General features: G+C 44.2%; 1 protein-coding gene across 2 annotated transcripts in view; it reads left to right on the forward strand.

Moving 5' to 3' along the window:
- The window catches only part of LOC115113135 (spectrin beta chain, non-erythrocytic 1), a 131,692-nt gene that overhangs the window by 25,760 nt on the left and 78,654 nt on the right, over nucleotides 1-27,278 (forward strand). Inside the window, exon 2 of one of the 2 annotated variants that reach the window (XM_029640425.2) lies at nucleotides 8,221-8,450. In XM_029640425.2, the coding sequence (XP_029496285.1) occupies nucleotides 8,273-8,450 (178 nt within the window). In that variant the 5' untranslated portion in view covers nucleotides 8,221-8,272. Of the gene's footprint in view, nucleotides 1-8,220; nucleotides 8,451-19,090; nucleotides 19,677-27,278 lie in introns of those variants that run through there. The other variant, XM_029640424.2, reaches the window with a different exon arrangement.

Raw genomic sequence — 27,278 nt, forward strand, 5'->3', positions numbered from 1 at the left:
AACATCTTCCATTTAAGAATGATTGAGGCCACTGTGTTCTTGGGGACCTTCAATGCTGCAGGAATGTTGTGTTACACTTCCCTAGATCTGTGCCTCGACACAAACCTGTCTTGGAGCTCTACGGACAATTACTTTGACCTCATGCCTTGGTTTTCTTCTGACATGCACTGTCAACTGTGGGTCCTTATATAGACAGTTGTGTGCCATTCCAAATCATGTCCAATCAATTGAATTTACCACCAATCAAATTGTAGAAAGGATGATCAATGGAAACAGGATGCACCTGAGCTCAATTTCGAGTCTCATAGCAAAGGGGCTGAATACTTATGCACATTTTTTTTAATTAGCAAAAATTCTGAAAACCTGTTTTCGTTTTGCCATTATGGGGTATTGTGTGTATATTGAGGTAAAAAAAAAATGCATAATGGATCTGAATACTTTCCGAAGGCACTTGTAGATCCGATTCCTGTTTTCAGAGGTTCAGGCTGTGACGATGATAAATTTACAAATGAATAGCAAACTAAGTTTATATAAGTGCTCTAGTCTATAGAGTATACTATAAAACTACAAATCGTCTGCTGTTTCACAAAACCCTTTAACTGAAAATATTTGTTTTTAACCCTTCATTGGTTTTCAATTCCTATGTGAACTGTCACTGTTTTTCTTTTCCTATCTCTTGATCAAGTAAATTGTAAAATAAGATTGTCTTGGACTTGCCTTTGTGTTATGCTTGGCAGCCTTGTGGAGTAGGCCGAGATGGAACACTGTACCATTTTCAGTTTCCAACAAAGGCTTTTGTCTGTTTGGTTTCCATGGAGATCTTTAGTTCGATCTTGATAAAGGCCCTTTTCAATACAGTCACTGAAATGTTTCTATGTAGGAGACTGGAGAGAGAAATGGCGCAAAACAAAAATGTATGTAAAGAGCTGGATCAAAAGAGAAAACATGAAAGGGTGAAGGAGAAATCAAACAAATCATTTAGAGAAAGGCAGCACAAAATTGAAAACGAGAGCCGGAGTGGATCCAATACAGCTGTAACTAAATGGCAATAAGTTATTGCAAATTATTACTGATCTGTGTTTGGCCACACATGTAGCTTTAAGAAAAATATTGAGAAAGTGGACCCTTTTTTACCCTGTTCTTAAGTATCATTGGGGTCAATGTAAACAATGCAAAATGCTAAGCATATTCTGATGATGCAATCATCCCCATGCCAGCGTTCTGCTTTCTAAGCTCATATTGACCCAACGTTGACCTCTTTTTTTAATTTCTTTTTTTTTTATACAGTATATCGATGTGCCAGTCTACAGATCAGTTTATTTGACCCCTGATGTGCTTGTGTTGAGCCTGTGCTCAGAGAAGGCACAATGTGTGTCGCTCTTAGGGTAGGAGAGAAGGATGAAATTACCCTCCTCAAGAAGAGAGGCTTTGAAAGTGAAATGAGTCAGCAGTTGGTATGGATTAGCCCTGATTTAAAGGAGGGAATGTTGCTCTATTGTTTTTTTGTATATGTTTGTTTTTTGTGTATGATGTCATCTCTCAAATCAAATCAAATTTTATTTGTCACATACACATGGTTAGCAGATGTTAATGCGAGTGTAGCGAAATGCTTGTGCTTCTAGTTCCGACAATGCAGTGATAACCAACAAGTAATCTAACTAACAATTCCAAAACTACTGTCTTATACACAGTGTAAGGGGATAAGGAATATGTACATAAGGATATATGAATGAGTGATGGTACAGAGCAGCATACAGTAGATGGTATCGAGTACAGTATATACATATGAGATGAGTATGTAGACAAAGTAAACAAAGTGGCATAGTTAAAGTGGCTAGTGACATAAGAATGCAGTCGATGATCTAGAGTACAGTATATACATATGCATATGAGATGAATAATGTAGGGTAAGTAACATTATATAAGGTAGCATTGTTTAGAGTGGCTAGTGATATATTTACATCATTTCCCATCAATTCCCATTATTAAAGTGGCTGGAGTTGGGTCAGTGTCAATGACAGTGTGTTGGCAGCAGCCACTCAATGTTAGTGATTGCTGTTTAACAGTCTGATGGCCTTGAGATAGAAGCTGTTTTTCAGTCTCTCGGTCCCAGCTTTGATGCACCTGTACTGACCTCGCCTTCTGGATGATAGCGGGGTGAACAGGCAGTGGTTCGGGTGGTTGATGTCCTTGATGATCTTTATGGCCTTCCTGTAACATCGGGTGGTGTAGGTGTCCTGGAGGGCAGGTAGTTTGCCCCGGTGATGCGTTGTGCAGACCTCACTACCCTCTGGAGAGCCTTACGGTTGAGGGCGGAGCAGTTGCCGTACCAGGCGGTGATACAGCCCGCCAGGATGCTCTCGATTGTGCATCTGTAGAAGTTTGTGAGTGCTTTTGGTGACAAGCCGAATTTCTTCAGCCTCCTGAGGTTGAAGAGGCGCTGCTGCGCCTTCTTCACGACGCTGTCAGTGTGAGTGGACCAATTCAGTTTGTCTGTGATGTGTATGCCGAGGAACTTAAAACTTGCTACCCTCTCCACTACTGATCCATCGATATGGATAGGGGTGTTCCCTCTGCTGTTTCCTGAAGTCCACAATCATCTCCTTAGTTTTGTTGACGTTGAGTGTGAGGTTATTTTCCTGACACCACACTCCGAGGGCCCTCACCTCCTCCCTGTAGGCCGTCTCGTCGTTGTTGGTAATCAAGCCTACCACTGTTGTGTCGTCCGCAAACTTGATGATTGAGTTGGAGGCGTGCATGGCCACGCAGTCGTGGGTGAACAGGGAGTACAGGAGAGGGCTCAGAACGCACCCTTGTGGGGCCCCGTGTTGAGGATCAGCGGGGAGGAGATGTTGTTGCCTACCCTCACCACCTGTGGGCGGCCCGTCAGGAAGTCCAGTACCCAGTTGCACAGGGCGGGGTCGAGACCCAGGGTCTCGAGCTTGATGACGAGCTTGGAGGGTACTATGGTATTGAATGCCGAGCTGTAGTCGATGAACAGCATTCTCACATAGGTATTCCTCTTGTCCAGGTGGGTTAGGGCAGTGTGCAGTGTGGTTGAGATTGCATCGTCTGTGGACCTATTTGGGCGGTAAGCAAATTGGAGTGGGTCTAGGGTGTCAGGTAGGGTGGAGGTGATATGGTCCTTGACTAGTCTCTCAAAGCACTTCATGATGACGGAAGTGAGTGCTATGGGGCGGTAGTCGTTTAGCTCAGTTACCTTAGCTTTCTTGGGAACAGGAACAATGGTGGCCCTCTTGAAGCATGTGGGAACAGCAAACTGGTATAGGGATTGATTGAATATGTCCGTAAACACACCGGCCAGCTGGTCTGCGCATGCTCTGAGGGCGCGGCTGGGGATGCCGTCTGGGCCTGCAGCCTTGCGAGGGTTAATACGTTTAAATGTCTTACTCACCTCGGCTGCAGTGAAGGAGAGACCGCATGTTTTCGTTGCAGGCCGTGTCAGTGGCACTGTATTGTCCTCAAAGCGGGCAAAAAAGTGATTTAGTCTGCCTGGGAGCAAGACATCCTGGTCCGTGACTGGGCTGGGTTTCTTCTTGTAGTCCGTGATTGACTGTAGACCCTGCCACATGCCTCTTGTGTCTGAGCCATTGAATTGAGATTCCACTTTGTCTCTGTACTGAGGCTTAGCTTGTTTAATAGCCTTGCGGAGGGAATAGCTGCATTGTTTATATTCGGACATATTACCAGACACCTTGCCCTGATTAAAAGCAGTGGTTCGCGCTTTCAGTTTCACGCAAATGCTGCCATCAATCCACGGTTTCTGGTTTGGGAATGTTTTTATCGTTGCTATGGGAACGACATCTTCGACCGCACGTTCTAATGAACTCGCACACCGAATCAGCGTATTCGTCAATATTTCCATCTGACGCAATACGAAACATGTCCCAGTCCACGTGATGGAAGCAGTCTTGGAGTGTGGAGTCAGCTTGGTCTGACCAGCGTTGGACAGACCTCAGCGTGGGAGCCTCTTGTTTTAGTTTCTGCCTGTAGGCAGGGATCAGCAAAATGGAGTCGTGGTCAGCTTTTCCGAAAGGGGGGCGGGGCAGGGCCTTATATGCGTCGCGGAAGTTAGAGTAACAATGATCCAAGGTTTTACCACCCCTGGTTGCGCAATCGATATGCTGGTAAAATTTAGGGAGTCTTGTTTTCAGATTAGCTTTGTTAAAATCCCCAGCTACAATGAATGCAGCCTCCGGATAAATGGTTTCCAGTTTGCAAAGAGTTATGTCAGTGTCAGTACCATCAATGTCTGTATGTTGTATGTCTGTGTTCAGTGCACTATCATGGATAATGTCATGGATAATGTCATGGATAATGAAAACATCATCTGTAGACCTGTCAGATGGGGGATATTTGTAGTCTGTAATAGGATGATGGATGGATACAAGCCGAGGTACAATTTGTTGAAGGTCGTCCATAGATAGGTATTGAGAGGACCCGAATTTAATACATTCTCGTCTTCCCTTTATCCTCTCCTCCCTCTTTCTGTCTCTTGTGAGGTGCTCACCTCCTCTACCACACAGGCTAAAAATATATCTGTTCGACCTGTTATCCATCTCATGCCTTATGTGCGCGCGGGCACACACACACACACACATCAGCATCTAGATTCTGCATCTTATCCCGGCCCTTTGTAGCCTACAGTCACAGCAGACCAACCTTCTCTCTTCTCTCTCTCCATCTCTCTGTCTTACCCAACACACAGTGGGTGAACACTGCATCTCCCTGCATCATCAGAGTGACAGGATGGGAGGATGTCGGTGGGGGTGTGAGGATGATGCGTTGGTGGGGCTGAGCCTCTTTGGTGAAGCAGGTTTAGAATGATAGTTTCCAGACATACTACCCCTGAGCAAAACCCATTACATACTGCAGATGCTCTCATGCAATCTAGCAAATGTGGAGAACAACATTGCTCACTGTATGGAAGAATGATTTGTAAAATCCATAGCCCTTATTCCACACTAGTGATCCCGGGCATGGTTCGATAGCTCTCAACCATCGATAGTGGTTGGTTCCCCAGGTGGTCTGGTTATGTACTGCAAGACAGGTGCAGTTGGTATTCAGCATCATTTACGGTGTGCTGCTTTCACCACTAGATATAATTCTGCTGTGCTGTCTGAGTCTTTGTGTTAATCTCTTCCACTGTCACTGCTGGTCGCCACCATGCAGTCTCCTCCCCTCCTAAGTCCATGTCCTGACACACTTTCAGACGTGTGTGTGTGCGCACAGGCACATTGCTGTATCTCTTCGATGGGTGCTCAGGCTGTGTTAACCCACGCCAGCAGTAACACTCCGTCCCAGAGGCAATGTATTTTTAGCCTAGCAACACAAGCTCTAGTTTTAGTGGTTGGTAGCGTGGAGGCGGATGGAACGGCTCTCTCTCCATCTCATCCCTTCTTCACAAAGACCGTACACTCAGTCAACCCTCTCACGCTGTCCTGCAGCACATACACATCCGCAAAATGGAAAGGGGAGAAAAAACCTTTTCCAATGTCATGTCTCTATGTAGGAAGATAATGTGATGTGATATTTAACTTGAGTAAATAAAAAGGTAAAAACATACATAATGCAAACCTTAATGTAAATATGTAAGTCTCTGGTGTGTGCATCATGCATGTTTTTGCCATGTGTCGTATGAATGTGTGTGTTTCTCTATGATTGCGGCTCTGTTGGCCCTCAGACAGTCTACACTAGCCAGGGCACCATTGTCCAATGTTTGCTGACTGTTGGTGTTCAGATAGACTTCTCCTCTAGACAATTTGCTGAGTTCATCAGGCAAACACTGGCCTGTCCCATTTGAAATGAGCTGAGCTGATTCACTTAGTCTGGCCAATGGACTGTCTGACTGCAGCACAACACAGGGGCTAGCTGAGGGAGAGCAGGACAGGCTGCTAAGGCTGTAATGAGCATGTTTTTGGGTGGAACGTACTAAAGATGGTGGTGGGTACTGGGTACTAGAGTGGATAGGCTTTTAGATGTGGTGTATACTATTTGCAAGATTTGTATTTTTTGTGGTGCAGCAGGACTTTTCATTGGACTGTAGCAAGGTATCCCTTGATTTTTTTGGGGGGTCATACTCTGATTTTATCTGTATGAAATGTTGCTGAGGAATATGTCATGTTTACCAGCATAGTTTAGAAAATGCTGTGTGTGCTGTGTCCTACAATAGTGTTGTTGGCCAGATTGTGTTAAACTCTTTTGTCTATCATTGTTTATTTGGTGCTCTGAAAGCCAACTTGAGTTTAATGAGCTGAATATGCAAACCTCTGCGGCTACGTTGCATGCGCAAGCTTTGCAAAAAGTATGTGGACACCTGCTTGTCGAACATCTCATACCTAAATCATGGGAATTATTATGGAGTTGGTCCCCCCTTTGCTGCTATAACTGCCTCCTCTCCACTGGGAAGGCTTTTCATTAGATGTTGGAACATTGCTGCGGGGACTTGCTTCCATTCAGCCACAAAAGCATTAGTGAGGTTGGGCACTGATGTTGGGCGATTAGGCCTGGCTCACAGTTGGCGTTCCAATTCATCCCAAAAGTGTTCGATGGGGTTGAGGTCAGGGCTCTGTGCAGGCCAGTCAAGTTCTTCCACACCGATCTGGACAAACCATTTCTGCATGGACCTTGCTTCGTGCACAGGGGCATTGTCATGCTGAAACAGGAAAGGGCCTTCCCCAAACTGTTGCACCAAAGTTGGAAGCACAGAATCGTCTAGAATGTTATTGTATGCTGTATTATTAAGATTTCTCTTCACTGGAACTAAGGGGCTTAGTCCGAACCATGAACAACAGCCCCAGACTGTTATACCTCCTCCACCAAACTTTACAGTTGGCACTATTCAATGGGGCATGTAGCGTACTCCTGGCATCTGCAAAACCCAGATTTGTTCGTCAGACGGCCAGGTGGTGAGGCGTGATTCATCACTCCAGTTTCCACTGCTCCAGAGTCCAATGGCGGCAAGCTTTACACGACTCCAGACGATGCTTGGCATTGCACATGGTGATCTTAGGTTTGTGTGCGGTTGTTCGGCCATGGAAACCCATTTCATGAAGCTCCCGATGAACAGTTATTGTGCTGACATTGCTTCCGGAAGCAGTTTGGAACTCGGTAGTGAGTGTTGCAACCGAGGACAGATGATATTTACTCACTATGCGATTCAGCACTTAGCGGTCCCATTCTGTGAGCTTGTGTGGCCTACCACTTCGTGGCTGAGCCGTTGTTGATCCTAAATGTTTTCACCTCACAATAACAGCACTTACAGTTCACCCGGGCAGCTCTAGTAGGGCAGAAAGGTTATGAACTGACTTGTTGGAAAAGTGGCATCCTATGACTATGCCATATTGAAAGTCACTCAGCTCTTCAGTAAGGCCATACTACTGCCAATGTTTGTCTATGGAGATTGAATGGCTGTGTGCTTGATTTTATACTCCTGTCAGCGACGGCTGTGGCTGAAACAGCCGAATCCACTAAGTGGTTAGAATGCATCACTGTTTAATTAAATGTCTCCATTTGTAGCTAACGTTAAAATAATTGACCATGGGGATTGTACTTGATCATAATAAACTAATTTTAGAGCCCAAAACAGCCATCAATTATTATTATTTTTGGTCGCTCTGGTGATAGAATTTGCAATAGGCTTTTTAGGATAGACCATGGCTTTTGGCACCTCTAGGTTGCTACGCAGTAGACGACCAACATAGTTTGTGACTTCACGCTCCAGACCGGACACTGCGAGCCTGGTGTGGATGGACAAAATCAACATGCACGCGATGGTGCATGAGGACACGCGATGGTGCATGCGAACATGCGTGTGGCCGCTGCAGTCAGCATGTAATGGAGCCTCACAGTTGCTGCTATTGCCAACAGATGTAGAATTCAGCTTTCTTCTATGTATTGGAGTAGTTACATTTTATCACCAGGAGGTGGTACTGTAAACAAGCTTTACAAATTCACACAAACTGTCTGAGACATTAGGGGGAGACAACTTACTTCTAATTTGGACAGAATTGGTCAGAATCTCTATAACCAGTACAATATAATCATTGAAGATTAGGGATTGAGATTAAAGACTAATGTTAGGATGTAGTTGGAATAGCAAGGCACATTTGCTTGATTTAACACACCCTTGGTTGATTATGTATCATCATCATATGCCTGATCATTTCCCTAAACATATCATCTCCTCTGTGTCCACAGGGCTTCAGGAGAAGTGGCCGATGTGTGGCAGTGTGACAGTTGAAGGGTCAGGATGACATCTGTAGCCGCCGATTACGACCACATGGAGATCCAGCAGCAGCAGCAGCAGCAGCAGCAGCAGCAGCAGTACAGCAGCGACATTGTCAACAACCGCTGGGATGCTGACGAGTGGGACAACGAAAACAGCTCAGCCAGGCTGTTTGAACGCTCCCGCATCAAGGCCTTGGCAGGTAGGCACCAGAACTACAACACTACTGGGTCTGAGGACCGTCTTACACATGGATATACTGTTTTACATTGTCCTTTCCAGCACAGTTCAAGCAAAGTTAGCTACGGGGCGGCAGGGTAGCCTAGTGGTTAGAGCGTTGGACTAGTAACCGGAAGGTTGCAAGTTCAAACCCCTGAGCTTTTGAGGTACAAATCTGTCGTTCTGCACCTGAACAGACAGTTAACCCACTGTTCCTAGGCCGTCATTGAAAATAAGAATTTGTTCTTACCTGACTTGCCTAGTTAAATAAAGGTTAAAAATAAATCTACAGTGGATACGCAAACAACTTTGTCCCCTGCTCCAACCTGACTGCCTGGTCATAGATTAACTAAACACTAGGGGCCAACACTGGCCCCAACTGACACAGCACAAGCTTCTTCTATTGCATAAATGGGTTACAAATGTCCCAGTGATGGGACTACTCTTGAACCAATTGAACTCTCCAGCTACTCTCTTGAGCTAATCAGATTAAGTTTCTGTGCTACATAGGATTAAGCTGTATTGCTTGTTAATAGGGATCATTAGGCTTTAATGTCATTGTGGTGAGTGTGTCCACTGTCTCTGGACCGCATAAGGTACTTCTGTGAAGATTAACAGGGGATTAGTGGACACAGAGTTGCAGAATAGCCGTTAACGAGGAATAATTAATTATGGAAAATGAGGATAAACTCTGGTGGCAGGTAATCTATGTTGTACAGAAAATAAATATACTAACGTACAGTAAGTGGCCAAAGCCCGGTGTTATTGTAGAAAAAGTATACACACACAGGTTGCCACTGCCTCCTTTTAAGATGAAGCATTGTAGCTAGAATGGCCATTCTAAAGCCATATCCTCCTGTCCTAAGGTCTATGTGGCACTGTTGTTGTTCCATAATGCCCTTCTTACATCTTAATACAATGCAGTATTTGGGCTCACTCAGACAATGAAAAGAGACCACCTACTGTACCCCCCTATAGTACAGAATGTGTCCCTGCTGAGGTGTTCCTCTTTTACCCCCAGTAATATTAGTGGTGGCACTGTGTTTGTGCTGTAATCGTAGCTGTAGGCCTGTTTTTGGGCTCCATAGTTCACTGGTTTCTAGGCTAATATGCTAGTGTTCCACTTAACTAAATAATTTACCTGCCTCTTAAATATGCAGGAGTTGTTGGGGACTACAGCACCACAACATGGCTTCTCCGGCTCTTTGACTTTCAGTAAATTTGGTCTTTGAATCATAATGTCTGTATTCTTGTTATTGGGCCATATGTATTGTAAATCCTGCTTTTCTCTTATCCCCATAGAGTAGCTTGTGTCACTGTCTGAGTTGCTTTTTGTAGACTATGTACAGTGCAATCTACACACAATACCCAGTGTCAAAGCGAAAACAGGTTTTTAGACAATTTTGCAAGTATTCAGCCCCTTTGCTATGAGACTCCAAATTGAGCTCAGGTACATGCTGTTTCCATGGATAATCCTTGAGATGTTTCTACAACTTGATTGGAGTCCACATGTGGTAAATTCAGTTGATTGGACATGATTTGGAAAGGCGCACACACACCTGTCTATATAAGGTCCCACAGATGTCAGAGCAAAAACCAAGCCATGATGTCAATGGAATTGTCCGTAGAGCTCCGAGACAGGTTTGTGTCAAGGCACAGATCTGTGGAAGGGTACCAAAACATTACTGCAGCATTGAAGGTCCCCAGTAACACAGTGGCCTCCATCATTCTTAAATGGAAGACTGTTGGAACCTCCAAGACTCTTCCTAGAGCTGACTGCCAGGCCAAACTGAGTATTGGGGGGAGAAGGGCCTTGGTCAGGGAGGTGATCAAGAACCCGGTGGTCACTCTGACAGAGCTCCAGAGTTCGTCTGTGGAGATAGGAGAACCTTCCAGAAGGACAACCATCTCTGCAGCACTCCACCAATCATGCCTTTATGGTAGAGTGGCCAGACGGAAGCCACTCGTCAGTAAAAGGCACATGACCGCCCGCTTGGAGTTTGCCAAAAGTCACCTAAAGACTCTCAGACCATGAGAAACAACATTTTCTGGTTTGATGAAACAAAGATTGAACACTTTGGCCTCAATGCCAAGCGTCACATCTGGAGGAAACCTAGCACCATCCCTACCATGAAGCATGGTGATGGCAGCATCATGCTGTGGGGATGTTTTTCAGCGGCAGGGACTGGGAGGCAAAGATTAACGGAGCAAAGTACAGAGCATTGTTTCGTGAAAACCTGCTCCAGAGTGCTCAGGACCTCAGACTGGGACGAAGGTTCACCCTCCAACAGGACAACGACCCTAAGCACACAGCCAAGACAATGCAGTTGCTTCGGGACAAGTCTCTGAATGTCCTTGAGTGGCCCAACCAGACTTGAACCCGATCGATCAAACATCTCTGGAGAGACCTGAAAATAGCTGTGCAGTAATGCTCTCCATCCAACTTGACAGAGCTTGAGAGGATCTGCAGAGAAGAATGAGAGAAACTCCCCAAATACAGGTGTGCCAAGCTTGTAGGGTCATACCCAGAAGACTCAATGCTGTAATCGCTGCCAAAGGTGCTTCAACAAAGTACTGAGTAAAGGGTCTGAATACATATGTAAATGTGATATTTCATTTATTTTTTATTTTTTATCAATTAAGCAAACATTTCTAAAAACCTGTTTTTGCTTTGTCATTATGGGGTATGTAGATTGACGGGGGAAAAACAAGGTCAATGTTCTGTTCTGAAGGCACTGTAGCTAGAATATTATAAACTGGGTAATTTGGGTCCTGGATGCTGATTGGCTGAAACAGCCATATATCAGACAATATACCATGGGTGTGACGCAAAAATACTTTTTTACTGTTATATTTATGTTGGTAACCAGTAGGGATGGGCACTAATATGTGGAAATTCCATATCGATATCAGTTGTAGGGTTGGGCAGTATCAAAGATTTCCATACTTTCATTCTGTTCCTGTACCATATCGGGGTGTAAGGTATAACCGGCAGGGCACACATAGGGCACTATTTATTTCCTGAAAAGAAAATGCTAACAAAGTAGTAGTGAATTCCTATAGCGGATGCTAGCTAAATGCTAACTTGCGCAAGCAAATATAAACTATTTGCAAGGACAGACAACCCAGCTCATAAATATCTTAATAAAGGGCTACTCACACTTGATCTAGGAGGGGATTGTTTGTCTGTACTGAAACCAAGAAGCTTGATTTTGCAAGCTAGCCACTTATAGCTAGCAAGTTAGCAAACCAAATGCATAGAAGGAGCCCTGAGCTGAAGAAAATCTATTTGGCATGTCTTAGTTAACTTCTAGTTAGTTATAAGATATTTAGCTGTCAAACAATAGTATTGAATTTGTGACTGGCTCAACTACATTTTTGTGAATGTTTCACAAAAATGGGTGGGTGGAAAATCATACCGTGGGTATTTCAAAATACCCCGGTTTATGGAATATACAGCATTCGGCCCAAGCCTAATCAGTTGCAATTTTTTTCATATCAATATCATATATATATTAAAAAAAATGTTATATCACATCATAACGTGGTTTCGGTTCCTTATGAGCCACCATAGTTGTTGTCATCTGTTGTTGTCATCTCGAACTGCTCCCAAATTTGAACAAGCAAACTGACTGGCTAGCTAGCTAGACCTAAATTGGAGTAAACTAATTTAGCTGTACCGCTATACCAAATCTGGAGCTAAATTTCTAGCTATACATTTTGTGCCCATTCCGTCTTTGTCCGATTAGCAAAAAATCTGATCTGTAGGAGAGAGTTGATCTAGTAGACCACTGATTTGGCCAGCTCATCCTTCTCTGGGCCGCTGTTTGGCCAGGTCGACATCCTTAGCGAGATGACATCATGCTCTATGAGGAAATAGAACACATTTTTTTAATGTTCTGTTTGAGATAAAAGTTTGAGTTGATTTAAAAAATAATTTTTCTCCAATTAATGCTTTGGCCACGTACCAGTATAGAACGAGTCAAATTTCTTTGGATATGAGTTAACGGAATAATATATTTTAAAAGTGAGATTTTTACTGGGCAGTTACTTTAAACTACATATAATGCAAATAATATATGTATGGTACAAATATCCATATATCTTACCATGTGCTAGCTGGCTATTTTGTCAGGTGGGTTCCACCACTGATTTGTGGGCTAGTCACTAACTGTCACAGGTGGCTGAAGGACTGGACCAAGGTGCAGCATGGTAAGCGTACATTTTCTTTATTTAAAAATGACGCAGACAAAACAAAGAACAAAAACAAACCAAACCGTGACGCTTTGGGCTATGTGCCCTGAACAAAGTCTATAACTTCCCACAAAACAGGTGGGGGAAAAGGGTACCTAAGTATGGCTCTCAATCAGAGACAACGATAGACAGCTGTCCCTGATTGAGAACCATACCAGGCCAAGACATAGAAAGGACATAGAATGTCCACCCTAGCCTAACCAAAATAGAGAAAAAAAGCCTCTCTATGGCCAGGGCGTGACACTAACGTTAGCTACTTGGCTAGCTAGTTAGCTACCATCTAGCTGAAGGGGATTAGGTAACATTAGCTAAAGCAGATGAAAAAAGAAAAGAAAGTTGGCTAACTACAAACATGTTTGTTAAAACCAGATGATGTGTGCACAAGCATAAACAGAAATAATGTAAAGAATACATACATGGTACAAATTTGCTTTCTTACAATGCTCCAGCTGTCTAGCTAGCTCGTGAATAATTTTTCCACCAGCAGTTGTTTGTTGCCTGCTATTTTGTTCTATAACTGTTTGTGGGCTAGTTGTCTAGTTAGCTAGCAGGTGAGGGCGGTTGACTCATGGAGAGCAAATAAATGTATGTATACTTAAAAATATAAACGAAACGTGAAATGTTGGTCCCATGTTTCATGAGCTGAAATAAAATATCCCAAAAATGTTCCACATGCACAAAAAGCTTATTTCTCTGAAATTGTGTTCACAAATTTGTTTACATCCCTGTTAGGGAGCTTTTGTCCTTTGCCAAGATACACCTGGCAGGTGTATCAAGAAGTTGATTAATGTCATAAGGTGAATGCACCAATTTGTAAGTCGCTCTGGATAAGAGCGTCTGCTAAATGACTTAAATGTAAATGTAAAAATTAAACAGCATTATCATTACAGAGGTGCACCTTGTGCTGGGGACAAAAAAAGGCCAACATATTTGCAGTTTTGTCACACAACACAATGCCACAGATGCAATTGACATGCTGACTGCAGAAATGTCCACCAGAGCTGTTGCCAGAGAATTAAATGTTAATTTCTCTACCACAAGCCACCTCCAATGTCATTTTCGAGAATTTGGCAGTACGTCCAACTGGCGTCACAACCACAGACCACATGTAACCACGCCAGCCCAGGACCTCCACATCCGACTGCTTCCCCTTCGGGATCAATTGAGACCTGCCATCCGGACAGCTGAATAAATGGAGAAGTTTTTCTCTCTGTAATAAAGCCCTGATTGGCTGGGCCTAGCTCCCCAGTGGGTGGGGAGATCTATTGATTTCACATGGCTGCGCCCCTGCCTAGTCATGTGAAATCAATAGATTAGGGACTAATGAATTCATTTCAGTTGACTGATTTCCTTATATGAACTGTAACTCAGTAAAATCTTTGAAATTGATGCGTGTTGCATTTATATTTTTGTTCAGTAACCAGTTTATAACATGTTTTACCATAATTAGTGCATTAAAAATAAATGTTTTGTCATACCCGTGGTATACCACGACTGTCAGCCAATCAGCATTTCAGAGCTCGAACCACCCAGTTTGATAATGGCCAATAAACAATTTCTAAGGGCTGTTCTTATGCACGACCCAAAGCGGAGTGCCTGGATAGAGCCTATATTTTTGTTCAGAATATGAAACATGAAATACATTGTGGACCAAAGTATTTATTGTCTTGCCTATTTTGACAACCTTTTTGTTGTATTAAAGTTAGTGAGCTGGTCTCATTGGTGAACCCATGCTATGTCTTTGCTTTGCTAGCTATCCGCCGAGTGCGGCAGCAAATGCCGGTGCGTTGTTGTTTTTTTACAAAAGAGTGTAGAAAGCGGGGTAAAATAAGTATTAAACGATATCACGACATGCCTCAGTCATATCGATATCAAACGATATTGATATCATATAGAATTATCGATATTGGTGCCCACTAGCAACCAGTTTATAATACCAATAAGGAACCTCTGGGGTTTGTTGTATATGGCCATTATACCATGACTAAAGACTGTATCCAGGCACTCCACTTTGGGTCGTGCATAAGAACAGCCCTTAGAAATGGTATATTGGCCATTATAAACTGGGTGGTTCGAGCTCTGAAATGCTGATTGGCTGACAGCTGTGGTATACCACGGGTATGGCAAAACATTTATTTTTAATGCTCTAATTACATTGGTAACCAGTTTATAACAGCAATAAGGTACCTCGGGTTTGTGGTATATGGCCTATATAGTACGGCTGTCGTGCATAATAACAGCCCTTAGCTGTGGTATATTGGCTATATACCACACCCTCTGGGGCCTTATTGTTTAAATACTGTATAAAGCATAATTTGTATTGTTAGGTCTGAGTTATATTGTTCGTGTATCACCGGTTATTATGTTGCATGGTATTATTACTTTCCCCTGTTTTCGAATTAAGCAGATCTGATTTAATTGATTACTGCACCATTCATGCATTCATGTAGTCTATCTCTATACTGACCTGATGTTTGTGCAGTACAAACCCTTTCTCTCCGCCCTACCCTTGCTTTTTTCTCTGTTTCGTTCACTCTCTCTCACTCCCTCTCCCCCGCTCCCTCTTAGCATTTGCTGGCCAGATGTGAGTTTAACGTTGCAGTGGCGGTGGCATTCTGCTCCTTGCTCATCACTTAATGGAGGTGACTGCGCTTACATCACTCACACATGCCTGCCCCTTTTTTTCAGAGGTGTTCATCATCAGTTATGCAGCCAGTGTGGTTCTGCCTATGTCAGCAGTTTAATATGGAATATTGCCATTTTCTCACAATGTTAGTTGTGAAACATGTATTTATAGGCATTATTTAGGTTAATTGTAACTATCCATACTGTATTTAAGTAAAATCTGCAATTCAGAATCACCTCTCAAAATGTTGTCTAGCAGTTGCAGTCAAGGTTAGCTGTACAGTGTAGGGCAGGGCACAATTGGCCCAGCGTCGTCCAGGTAAGGGGAGGGTTTGGCCGGGGTAGGCTGTCATTGTAAAATAAGAATTTGTTCTTAACTGACTTGCCTATTTAAATAAAAATAAATAAATACATTACATAATGCACCCCGCCACCACACTAAACCATGCTGTTCAAGGATACAGAATGACTTAGGAGGTGCCAGGTCTTGTGTTTGATCAAACTAACATGTCTGTGTAAACCTATTAAATCTATGGTGTAAACTGATGCCCCTTCCTGAGGCACAGGCTAGTTTTCTCCTGAACAGTGCGTATGGCCTGGTGTGTTTCAGCTCCACAGTGTGCATATGATAGGTAGGCAAATCTGAAACCACTTGCGGCTAACTGCACTGATCTCTTTAGAAACAGATCTGTATCTCCTTACACTGAAGGAAGGAGCGAGGGAGTGTGCATGTATGGCTAACAGTACATATTCAGTGTGGAGCTAATCCCAAATTAGGGTATGGTATGTACAGTAGTGTACAGTATGAAAATACGCCCAACAGCCAAGAGGTTGGTGTGTGAATGTCTGTCTGCGATGGTAAATAATGTCATGAAGAACCCCCTGCATTTGCTAAGACAGTCTGCACTGCGGGATGCTGGTTTCCAGTAATAGTGTTTGTGGTTTGTTTTTTACACCCTTTCAATTTGTGTGTATTGACCTGTTTGTAATCTTGGCAGTATCCCTGCTGTGTTTCTGGTAAACTTCGCTCTGCTTGACCCTGGAAGGTCCAGGAATAACCCGTCCGGAGGTCACAAGAATGGCTGTGGAGTTGAGGAGAGGAGCTCTTAAAAGCAATCGCCACATTCTGAAAAGCTGGCCCAGCCAAGACGTGTAAATAAATAAAACTAGCCATGGCAGCCTCCTCTCCTCCCATCTTAAAGAGTCTTTATGCTGCTGAGCACCCACCCCAAGCCCCCCTGCTCCTAACATTCTCTGCATTCCAAAATGTACACATTAAAACAGGAAGCCCCCGACTCAGACAGACTCCCCAGGTCTGGGGGAGGTGTATCATGTCCCAAATATAAGAGAAAGACGAGAATGTGTGTGGAGTGGACTCTGACTCTGGCTCAGTAAAGATGTTCATCAATCTCTCTGGCAGGAATATAATTTACATTCGACAGGGATGAAGCGGAGTGCTCTTGTGAAATTCTCCACGATGGCTTTACAAGTTTGTGTCCTTAACGCATCACTGTGGAGCCCAGTGAAGGCTGTGTCAGCAGGGCCAGGTTTCTTAGCAACCCACTGGCTTCGTACCACCTCCACCTGTCATAGCTGTCTCATGGCTGACCCCATGTAGCTTCTAATCTAGATTATGTATGGGCTATGTAGAGTGCCTGTGTGTTTGAGTCTGTGCCTTAGCAGGTCTCTGGTGTACCATCTTTATGGAAGCATTTAGTTAACAGAGAAGCAAAAGCAAGGCGCTTATCAAGTAACACGTTGGTTGATTGACTTTGTAGCATCTATAATGAAGTATAATGAGTTTCTTTTGTCGCCGCTGGTGCGCCGTTGTTTCCCCTTTTGTCCTTGTGGATTACAGTACAAAGGCTGTAGAGGCATGTCTGTCGTGTAGCACATTCCAAAGACAGTGGCTGTCGAGTGATATTTCACTGCTTCACTCTCTTGGTTGGCGGGGTATGATTAAGATCACATGGTTGTCTGTCCCCCAGGACCTTCTTTGTGAAAAGCATTTGCAACATCCTCACGGGACATTGTAGTGAGTTTTTGCTCTTGCATGCGTTAATTAGATAATATAGAAACTGTTTCAGATGAGGGTTCTGCTATTTAAGTGAGGGAGTATTTAGTTAAACAGGCGCGGCAGGGTAGCCTAGTGGATAGAGCGTTGAACTAGTAACCGGAAGGTTGCAAGTTCAAACCCCCGAGCTGACAAGGTACAAATCTGTCGTTCTGCCCCTGAACAGGCAGTTAACCCACTGTTCCTAGGCTGTCATTGAAAATAAGAATTTGTTCTTAACTGACTTGCCTAGTTAAATAAAGGTAAAAAAAATAAAATAAAAAACAGTGGAGAGGAGAGGGATGTTTTTTGAACGGAATGTTCCACTCAAACACACTATTCAGAAGAGGAGCTCCAGAGGCGATTCACGAGGAGGCCTTGTGATTTGTGCTCTAACCATACAGGAAATTGAGGCAGTTCATACGGAGTTTTTCATTTGGTCCATACTCTTTTCCCCTCGGACATTCAGCTTTTTTCACTTCACTATTGACTACTATAAACAGCCCCCTTTCACTGCTCATGTTTACCTTGCTCATTCGGCTATCACCGTGCATTTACCTCCCACACTCATTATTTACAGCACAGAGATACCCCACTCACCCAACTTTCAAAGGGTTTGTATATAAAACCTAATCTGGAAGCACCTCCCCCGCCATGCTATGCCAGGCTGGCCCGGGCCAAACCTGGAATGGTTTTCAGTGCGTATAATCACATTAGACTGACTGCCCTGTGAAAACATACAGCAATGTTAAGATATGTTACAGTATAAATACATTGCCAGGAGTAATGGGCCCAGCGTGGTTGAATTCACATGAGGTTTGGGAAGTAGAAACCTTTTATCCCCTAAAAGCCATGCCTTCCATTTAAAGCTAGTGAAGAAATTCCATACCATTAAAATGCCTGGAATTTAAGAAAGGCTTTGAAATGGTGTAAAAGGGGGTCTTTCCGGCAAAGGGTTTTCAGATGGGTGGGAATATTGTGCTGTTGGACTAGTCTAACTACTGTAGATGTTTAAGAGTGCTTTCTTATCAGGAAAAACTGAGTAAATGAGCATTCAATGTTTTTCTGATCAGTAAAAGGCTTATTTTGTGCTCTGTGATTATATAATAACCCCTCACTTCAATCGGTGGGTCAGGAGGACTACATGGCTAAATAATGAAGAGGAAAGGAGAGAAGACTGGGGAGACCTGCCTGCACTTTGGGTCCAGTTCACTGTCTAGGATATTATTACACAGAGCTCACTATGAGAGCTCCTTATTCTTCTAGCTTTGTCTGGCCATTCAAAAGCATTTTTGTAAGGCCCACACACTAATGTGAAACGGTGAGGGTGGGGGGGGCTAGCAATGAACTCTAACAGGATGTGCTGGTAAAACACAGTCAGGAAGTTTTTTTTTTTTTGTGCATGAGCCTGTCTACGCATCAGTGAAATATTAGGGGATGTTTTGTCTCTTAAAATAACAAATGTACTTAGAAATGGGGAAGGTCATGGCCAAGTCTCCCCCTCCCCCTTTCCATTTCCATTTGGTACAGCCCACCACTCCCCTCTACTCCTCCCTCCCACTCCCCCTTTTGGTAATGAGGCTGTGACATCACCACTGAACACAAGGACTGTGAGTGGCTGCTGAAGGAATTCCAGGTTGCTGGCTCCTCCCCCCTCCCTAAGGTTTGTAAAAGGTGTGCAGTGTTTGAGCAGCCCTTCGCTCATTGCAGGAGTACAGAGTCCAGCGTGCTTCCCTCTCTCTCTCTCACTCTGTCTCTCTCCCTGTGGCTTTTACCATATTGGAACGGAGCACTTTATCGTTCTCACTGTGCGTGTTAGTGTCAGCAAGCTGCTTGTGCTGTGCGAAGATGGGGGGGATGATAGAGTAGGGGAGGACAGAAGACTGAGACGAGTATGATGCTGTGGTGCTGCTGAGCCAGCATTTCACCTCGGGGCTAACTGCTGCACGATCACCCAGAGAGGGACTCTCCCAGCTAACCTTTTACAGGGACCACCACTGGACATTGTTTTTTAGAAGGAGGGGGACCAGCGAACCCTTTTTCTCTCCAGCCCTTTATTTTATACTGGACTGATGGAGCTACAGAGGGCGACCAGCATGCCTGGCCCCTTGTCCCCAGGGCCCGTCTTTCCAGGGTCCCACTCCCCAGGGCCCCTGTCCCCTTCCTCTGGGCCCGGCCCCTCTCTTGCCTCCAGCCCCGGCCCTGATCCGGGCTACTCTGCTAAACAGGCTGCCTTCAACTACAACCAACTCGAGGGCCGATTTAAGCAGCTGCAAGGTAAGATAAGTAGGGAGGAAGGTAGAGCAGAGCCCAGGGCTTTGTTTACCAGCGTTGCTATGCACGCTAAAGTTGCGGATGATAGCTGACAAACGGGATGGTCTGTAGTATCCGGTTCATAAAGACGTGATTTCATGGTGTGGGGAAGCAGTTGTGAATCTCAGGATGCCCGGGATGTAAGGTCTTTCCCGTCTTTGTTTTGCATTGTCTGTCAGTGATAGGAGAGGGTCGCAGCATCCTCTAATTCCTACGAGGGAGAGGGCTGGTGGATCATGAGGCAATGACAGATGCCATCCATCACCTAATGAAATATTGATGAGGTAGTGCAGGGTGGGAAAAGAGGAAGACTGGATATCAGCTACACGTGTACAGAGACACCTTTTTAGGGAGACGATGGGGTGAAAGGAAAGAGCCATTTAAAATATCACCTTTCAGACCAGACAGCATGGCTGCAGCTGACTGGCTGTTCCAAGACGACAATGGCAGGCGAAGAGAAGTGGGAGGGGCGGTGTTCTCCTGTGTTGCTTTGTAAGCAGCATGGTGCTAGAGGAGGAGAGCCCTGGCATTGCTCCTTGTTAGACGGTGTGTTGTGGAGTTGTTAACCAGACAGGAGGAGCCTCACGTCTTGTTTTGCAGCACATTATAGGATGAAAGAGGGCTGTAATGGAGCATGCTCCACTGAGCATACTCCGAACAGCGGGAAGAGCATTTGAGCCCCTCTCTGTCCCGTGCAGTCTACCTGCATTCCACAGCCCTGCCGGCTCATTTAAGTGTGTGTATGTTTGGGTCTGTCAGTGCTGCTCTCGTTCCCTTTCTCATGGGCAAAACCTAAAGAACAAACATGACTCCCCATCTTAGCTGAGACAGAAGTCATGTCTCACTCTACGTTACAAACAAAGCCTTGTATAGCCTCCGATCATCTGTTGACATCTGTTATTTCTGTGGGCAAGATGCTGTTTGTTGACTGGGATCCTGTGGGGGTTGGTTGTTGTCTTGTGCTCAGAGCTGTGAAATACAAGGAGGTCACAACTGGAGCACGAGTGCTGGGTTGAAGCAGGGGGCACACAATCTCATGCAAACAGCATTATACAGTACGTGTACACACAGACCGGTACATTATCGCAGGCGCCAGGAATGAATGAGTGTGTTGACTTATGATATTGAGATTTCTTGCATAATAGCTTGCATAATGAAATATCTTTGAGATTAGGTATGGGTGAATGATACGTTTTCCTGGCAGTCTCCTCTGTGGTTTCATTAGCATGCTAGTGTCAGAGAGGCCTCTGAACATCTTCAGACACCCTATGGAACCCATGACTCCAGAGGAGTCTCTGTTATCGTTACTCATTGTGTATTTATTCCTCATTTTACTATTTTTCGATTATTTCTCTATTTTCCTCTCTGCATTGTTGGGAAGGGTCCATAAACAGTTCACCTGTTGTTTACGAAGCATGTGATGAATAATTTGTTACGAGCCAATGTCACTGTGAGACTGAGTCTCCCCTGATTTAATATGAATCCCTGCAGCCCTGACAGCACAGTGCTTTCACTCCACACAGAGACATGGGACAGGGAGGGATACCGCCCAAGTATTGTGGCATCGCTGAGATAATGTAGTGTTGAAACGTGGCAGATTGGTCTGTCGCTTATTGGTCTTCTGCATTAGCTTTCTCTGTACAGAGAAGGGAGCCAGAGAAAGGTGCTGACCCAATGAACTATTGTCCCATTCAGCTACATATTTCTGTCTGGGTCCAGCATGGAGAACACTAGCTTATGATAAGCTCTCTGTGTGTACCCACTTTGGTGTTTAGTACTGGACATGAAGGCACTGATAAATTGACAGACAATTCCAGTCTTTATTGTTTTGGGTCTGGTTTCTGAGGCCAGTCCATTTGGCTATGAGTCAGCTCTAGCGCCTAACTGTTGCTTGGTGCAAGACAGTTATCAGCCTGGTAACACCACTGACAGACTCTTCCTGCACTGCCCCTGTGTGCTGTAGGGGCCATGATGAATGAATAAACAACTCTTCTAAATTAGACAGGGTGAAAGAGGAAGGAAGTTGGCATCTTTATGAAAGGGCCAGTCATTGCTGCATTCCCAGCACAATTCAATCAATGACTCAGTGGAAAACCATACCTGTTGTGCTAATTTGATTGTACTGTATATCGAATAGTTGCAAAGGGAAGAGGAGGCTCTTGGTTCCAAGTCTGGCTGAATGTGTTTTCGATTTGTACCGCAATGATACTATAATGAGAAACAGAATATCTGTCAAGTGACGTGTGTTTAACTGGTGGTAGTACATCTTTCACAGGTGGTAGTATGTCTTCAGACTTCACACTACATTATATGTCCATCTGGGTGGATATGTAGGGTTGGAATGTCTGGGAGGCCATAGTGACACAGTTCTTTATGCTCCCTGGACTCGAGATGGTGAAACATGAGCTCAGTGGAAAGTGTAAATCTTGCGTTTCCTGGAGCTGTGCTGAAGGTTAAGGAGGGCCAGAGAAAGAGCTAGAGAGAGAGAGAGGGGGGGAGACTATACCAACCTGATGAAATGGGCAGTCCTTGTGTCTGACCTCCCACTGGCCTTAGAATGATTGATTTGTCAGAGAATAGGAGGACTCTGGTCTTTGGCACTCTTATAACTTCATTTAAAAATGGCCACCAGCACATCCATAAATAACCTCGACCATTACAGTGATGATGGAGGCCCTGGTTAGCAAACATGAGGTAGAAGAAAATCACATGTGGTAAAAAGAAAAACACTATGTTGCTGCATTGAATTCTTACCTCATCTTTCTATCCATCATATGACCTCAGAAGTCTATCTGGCAATGAATGTACTGGCACTGGTGGAAATGATTGACCTTGGCAGCAGACAAAGTTAGTGTGGATAGTGATGTCTTCTGGGAGGGAAGAAAGACATAAAATGCTCTAAAGGGCTGTAGACTGTATAGATATCAAACATAATGTCACCATACAGGTGTGATGGAGGCATAGCTACACAGTTCAGGCCATCAGGTTCAGGTTGGCGTAGCTACAGTGTGCAGGCCTACATGTTCAGGTTGACATAGCTAAACAGTACAGGCCATCAGGTTCAGGTTGGCGTAGCTACAGTGTGCAGGCCTACATGTTCAGGTTGACATAGCTACACAGTACAGGCCATCAGGTTCAGGTTGGCGTAGCTACAGTGTGCAGGCCTACATGTTCAGGTTGACATAGCTACACAGTTCAGGCCATCAGGTTCAGGTTGGCGTAGCTACAGTGTGCAGGCCTACATGTTCAGGTTGACATAGCTACACAGTTCAGGCCATCAGGTTCAGGTTGGCGTAGCTACAGTGTGCAGGCCTACATGTTCAGGTTGACATAGCTACACAGTTCAGGCCATCAGGTTCAGGTTGGCGTAGCTACAGTGTGCAGGCCTACATGTTCAGGTTGGCGTAGCTACAGTGTGCAGGCCTACATGTTCAGGTTGACATAGCTACACAGTACAGGCCAACATGTTTAGCTATAGGTATCAGATAAATGTAGCCTACCTGTGTGGTTTTGGTTGGCCAATGGTGCAGTTTTACACTCCCTCCTCTTGCCCGCAGAGACAAAATTGAGCTATTTTAAAGTTTCCTGCACACATTGTAGACGTTTTGTCTTGGGGCTGAGAAACAAATTGCAGTTTCAAAGCCAATGTCCTGCAATTCTACACATTTTGACATGGGGAGGGGGGGAATTTTACAGTTTTAAAGCTAGTTTCCTAAAAAAAATTGTTTTTTTAATGTAATGAAGCAGAGATAAGAATTGCAGTTTCAAAGCTAATTTCGTGCAATTCTACACATTTTGCCATGTTCTTATGTTATCTGAGTGACTCAAACATTATAACAAATCAGTGGGGGCCCCATGCCATGGCATTTTTGGAATTTTAGATTCTCAGTTTTTATTTTTGGTGATTGTTGCTCCATTATGTTTTCAACACCCTTTATATCTAGTTTTATTGGTTTAAGTTTACACTGAAAATGTTTTACCATCCCAATTTTTGAAATTACATTCCTTTGCAGTGGCGGCCACAATTTAGCTAAATGCATATAGGGGAAACATTGCCTCTGTTTCAGCTCCAATTCCCAACTCTCTGATTAGAGAAAGTCCACAGGGTGAGACATTGGTTGAAATGAGTGAATGGCCATGTCTGCCTTGTAGGAAACTGACTTTACACCCTTTGAGCCACACTGCATGGAACCCCCTAAAACCCATCAGGGGCCTCCGGATCCCTCTGACAAAGGGGGTTGTATCAGCCTATCAACTCCAGGCCAATGCAGTGTGGCCCAGACTGTTATGAATGGGAGTGGAGTGACAGAGACGGGGAATGCTGAGATGACAGGCAGCCTCTTTCATCCAGCTATCAAGAGGGAAAACGACCCAGGCAGCAGAAAAGGAGCCAAGCTCATTGGATGGCCCAGATTGGGATAGTATCAGTATTGTCAAATGTAATTGGTTGTGAAAGGCCTGCTTGGCCCTGAGTGTGTTTTGGAGTGGATGGGTATGGACAGTGGGGTGTCCCGGTTCCCAGTTTATATGTGCTGGTTTTCAGATGTTGCCTGTGTACATTCTCACACTCTCTCTGAGGTTTCATATTGACTCTGTGTCTTTGCATAACTTAGAGTTTCTTTGGTTGTTTGTACCAATACTACATTCAATTTGGCATTGTGAAATGTAAAACCGTACATTGTGTGTTACATTTTCTTGTTCATTCTGCTAACAAGAAGATTTTACAGTAAAACACTGAAAGTGGTCAGCATTTGTTAAGATAAAGCATTTCCAGGAGATGAATAGTAGGTACACACTGGGCTTGCCTGTTCTCTTACAGGGCTGTCAGAGAACAAGCAGACTGTTTGATTTTATTCCTTCAAAACAAAGGTCAGCTTCACCAATCAACTGAAATGTTGCTACATGTGCAGGGCACCTCCTTTTAGATCGCAACAGTTGGCCAGTCAAGGGTAAACCTCTACTCCAACAGAGCAGAGCGAGGCAGGCTGATCAGCTGAGTAGCCCTGGTAGGCAAAGGCAGCTTTGTTACAGCCATTGAAGAGGTTTGTCTTAACATGACCTTCTGTGTCAAGAACCTTGGCGGTTAGTGTTGTGAAGAAAATAAACACATTTTGTAGTGTTGAGTCTTGGTACATGTGTAGGCAAGGCATCCACATTATCAGTACAGGGTACGTCATAGTAAGTACTGGGGCGTGAGCCCACATTCCACCCTGGTGAAAGGCACGGAAGCATGGGATTTGGGTCCGGATGTGTTGGGAATGTGAGTTTAGATATGTTATACGATCCAGGTCAAATGGCCCAAAGCCCTGTTTGTGTTAGTCTTCATAACAGTCATGCGAGAGTGAACGGAGTTAGGCTAAAGCCAACCAGGCTGGTCTGTCTTTGTCTGTCCGCATGTCTCCCCAATACGCTACAGGGTGTGGCTGGAAGAGCGAGAGCGTCAGTTGCATGTGTGTCTGACATAAGAGGGTGTCGGAAAGCTTCTAGTTTTAGAAGCACATCCACCAACCTTCCACCCTCTATCTACCCCACCCTTCCCCCCTCTCTCTCTCCCCCATCTCTTCTCCCCCTTCTCTTATTAAATACAGATGTTTGATATAATGAGCTTGTCTATCTCCAGGCTTGTGGGCTCTACCCCTCCTAGAATAGCACCCACACACCATCCCGTATGTCACAGCCTTGGCCTCTGTATAAGGGGAAACATGGTTTCTTGTAAGACTTCATTTCATACCTGGGTTATGTTTATCAGTAATACTGCCAAGACATGGAGTGGACCTTTTTAGTGGGAGTCCATAGCATTAGGTTGTAAGTCAGAATGAGCTCCAGTTCCAATATGGGAAACCTATCGTCCTAATATCCAAAGCAGCAGACTGAACTATATATATATACTGTTTTTTTCACTGTAAAAGGTGATATAGATCAGGTCTTAAAAGCCTCATGGTCCTTCCTAAAGAGGTTGAGATGAGGACTGAAAGCTTCTCTTTAACACTCAGTGAATTAGTTTGCTTTGGAGTTTCTTCTCTATGCCTAAAGCAACAGAGAGAATGACTAGCATGTGCCCTGCACCTCTCCTCTCCCTCCTACTCTCCATATGACTTCATGACTCCGCTGTGGTTGACTCTGCCTGCCATCTCCTCACTACACCAAGGGTGATTCATCAAACAGAATAACAGCTCCGATATCTCCTGAACAGCTTATGTTCCACATGATTGGATGATTTCAGAGCTTCTTAAAACACAAGAGTGGGAAACATTGACATATCTGAGCTATTATGTAGCAGTCTAAATATTTTGGTTCTGTTCAGAACGTTAGCTTGTTGCGCTTGAAGTTTGATTAATTAGTTGCGCGTAATATTTCTTGTCACACTGAGGATTGCGCCAGATTCCCTGTGAACAGCGTCATGTTTTTAATTTGATTGTTTTACATCAGAAGGCTTGTCTTATTCTTAGCGACTACCTAGTATACAGTCTTCTGTGTGACTGTGTTTGATCAAACACATACAGGTAACTGCCAAAATAAGGGAAACCCCAATATAAAGTGTCTTAATAGGGCGTTGGGCCACCAGAACAGCTTCAATGCGCCTTGGCATAGATTCTACAAGTGTCTGGAACTCTATTGGAGGAATGCGACACCATTCTTCCATGAGAAATTACATAATTTGGTATTTTGTTGATTGATTTAGAAAACACTGTCTCATGAGCCTGTCTAGAATCTCCCATAAGTGTTCAATTGGGTTGAGATCTGGTGAATGAGACAAACACACCTCCCTAAACTCCTTTGAGACCCCTCTTTCAAAGTCACTGAGATCTCTTCTAGCCATGGTAGCCAAAATAATGGGCAACTGAGCATTTTTATACATGACCTCACCTCTTATGGGATGTTAATTACTTAATTGTCTCAAGAACCACACCTGTGTGGAGGCACCTGCTTTCAATATACTTTGTATACCTCATTTACTCAAGTGTTTCTTTTATTTTGGCAGTTACCTGTAGCTTTAGATAGAAAAATGGACAGTAATGTATGCACTTAAGCAAATCGTACACTCTTTGTGCTCTCAGAGTCATATCTGTAACTGTAGGTTCTTCTCTGAATGAGTGAGTGAATAGTCATCTCTAGAAACAGGCTGCAAAAAAGGATGAACAAAGTTCACATTCACAGATGTGGTTATGGAAGATTATACAGGAAACACATCATACAGTTTCATTTTTCAACTGGGTTTCCGAGTGTATGACTTGAGTAATAAACTAACATGAGTGATATCTCCCTTGTGAGGCCACACAGCTGTAGCGCTCTCTCTGTAACTCTCCCCTTGTCTCTGTACTAATACAAAGAAGGGAAACATACTGCTCGACCAGCCTTGACATAACCCGATAGGAAAATGTTTTCTGGCTTTTTATTTTTTTGGTGGGTGTTTTTATGTCCCTGTTCAGTAAATCAGGGTACTGTTGAGGTGCCTGTCTGTTCGACACAGTGTGCCAGCTATCATGTGTGGGCCCATAAGAAAGCGCAGCCATTTTCCTCCTTGTTCATCCTTCAACCGCTCTCTCCCTCTCTCGCGGGTATTGG

This window comes from Oncorhynchus nerka, linkage group LG28 (genome assembly GCF_034236695.1).
Source record: "Oncorhynchus nerka isolate Pitt River linkage group LG28, Oner_Uvic_2.0, whole genome shotgun sequence".
NCBI lineage: Eukaryota > Metazoa > Chordata > Actinopteri > Salmoniformes > Salmonidae > Oncorhynchus > Oncorhynchus nerka.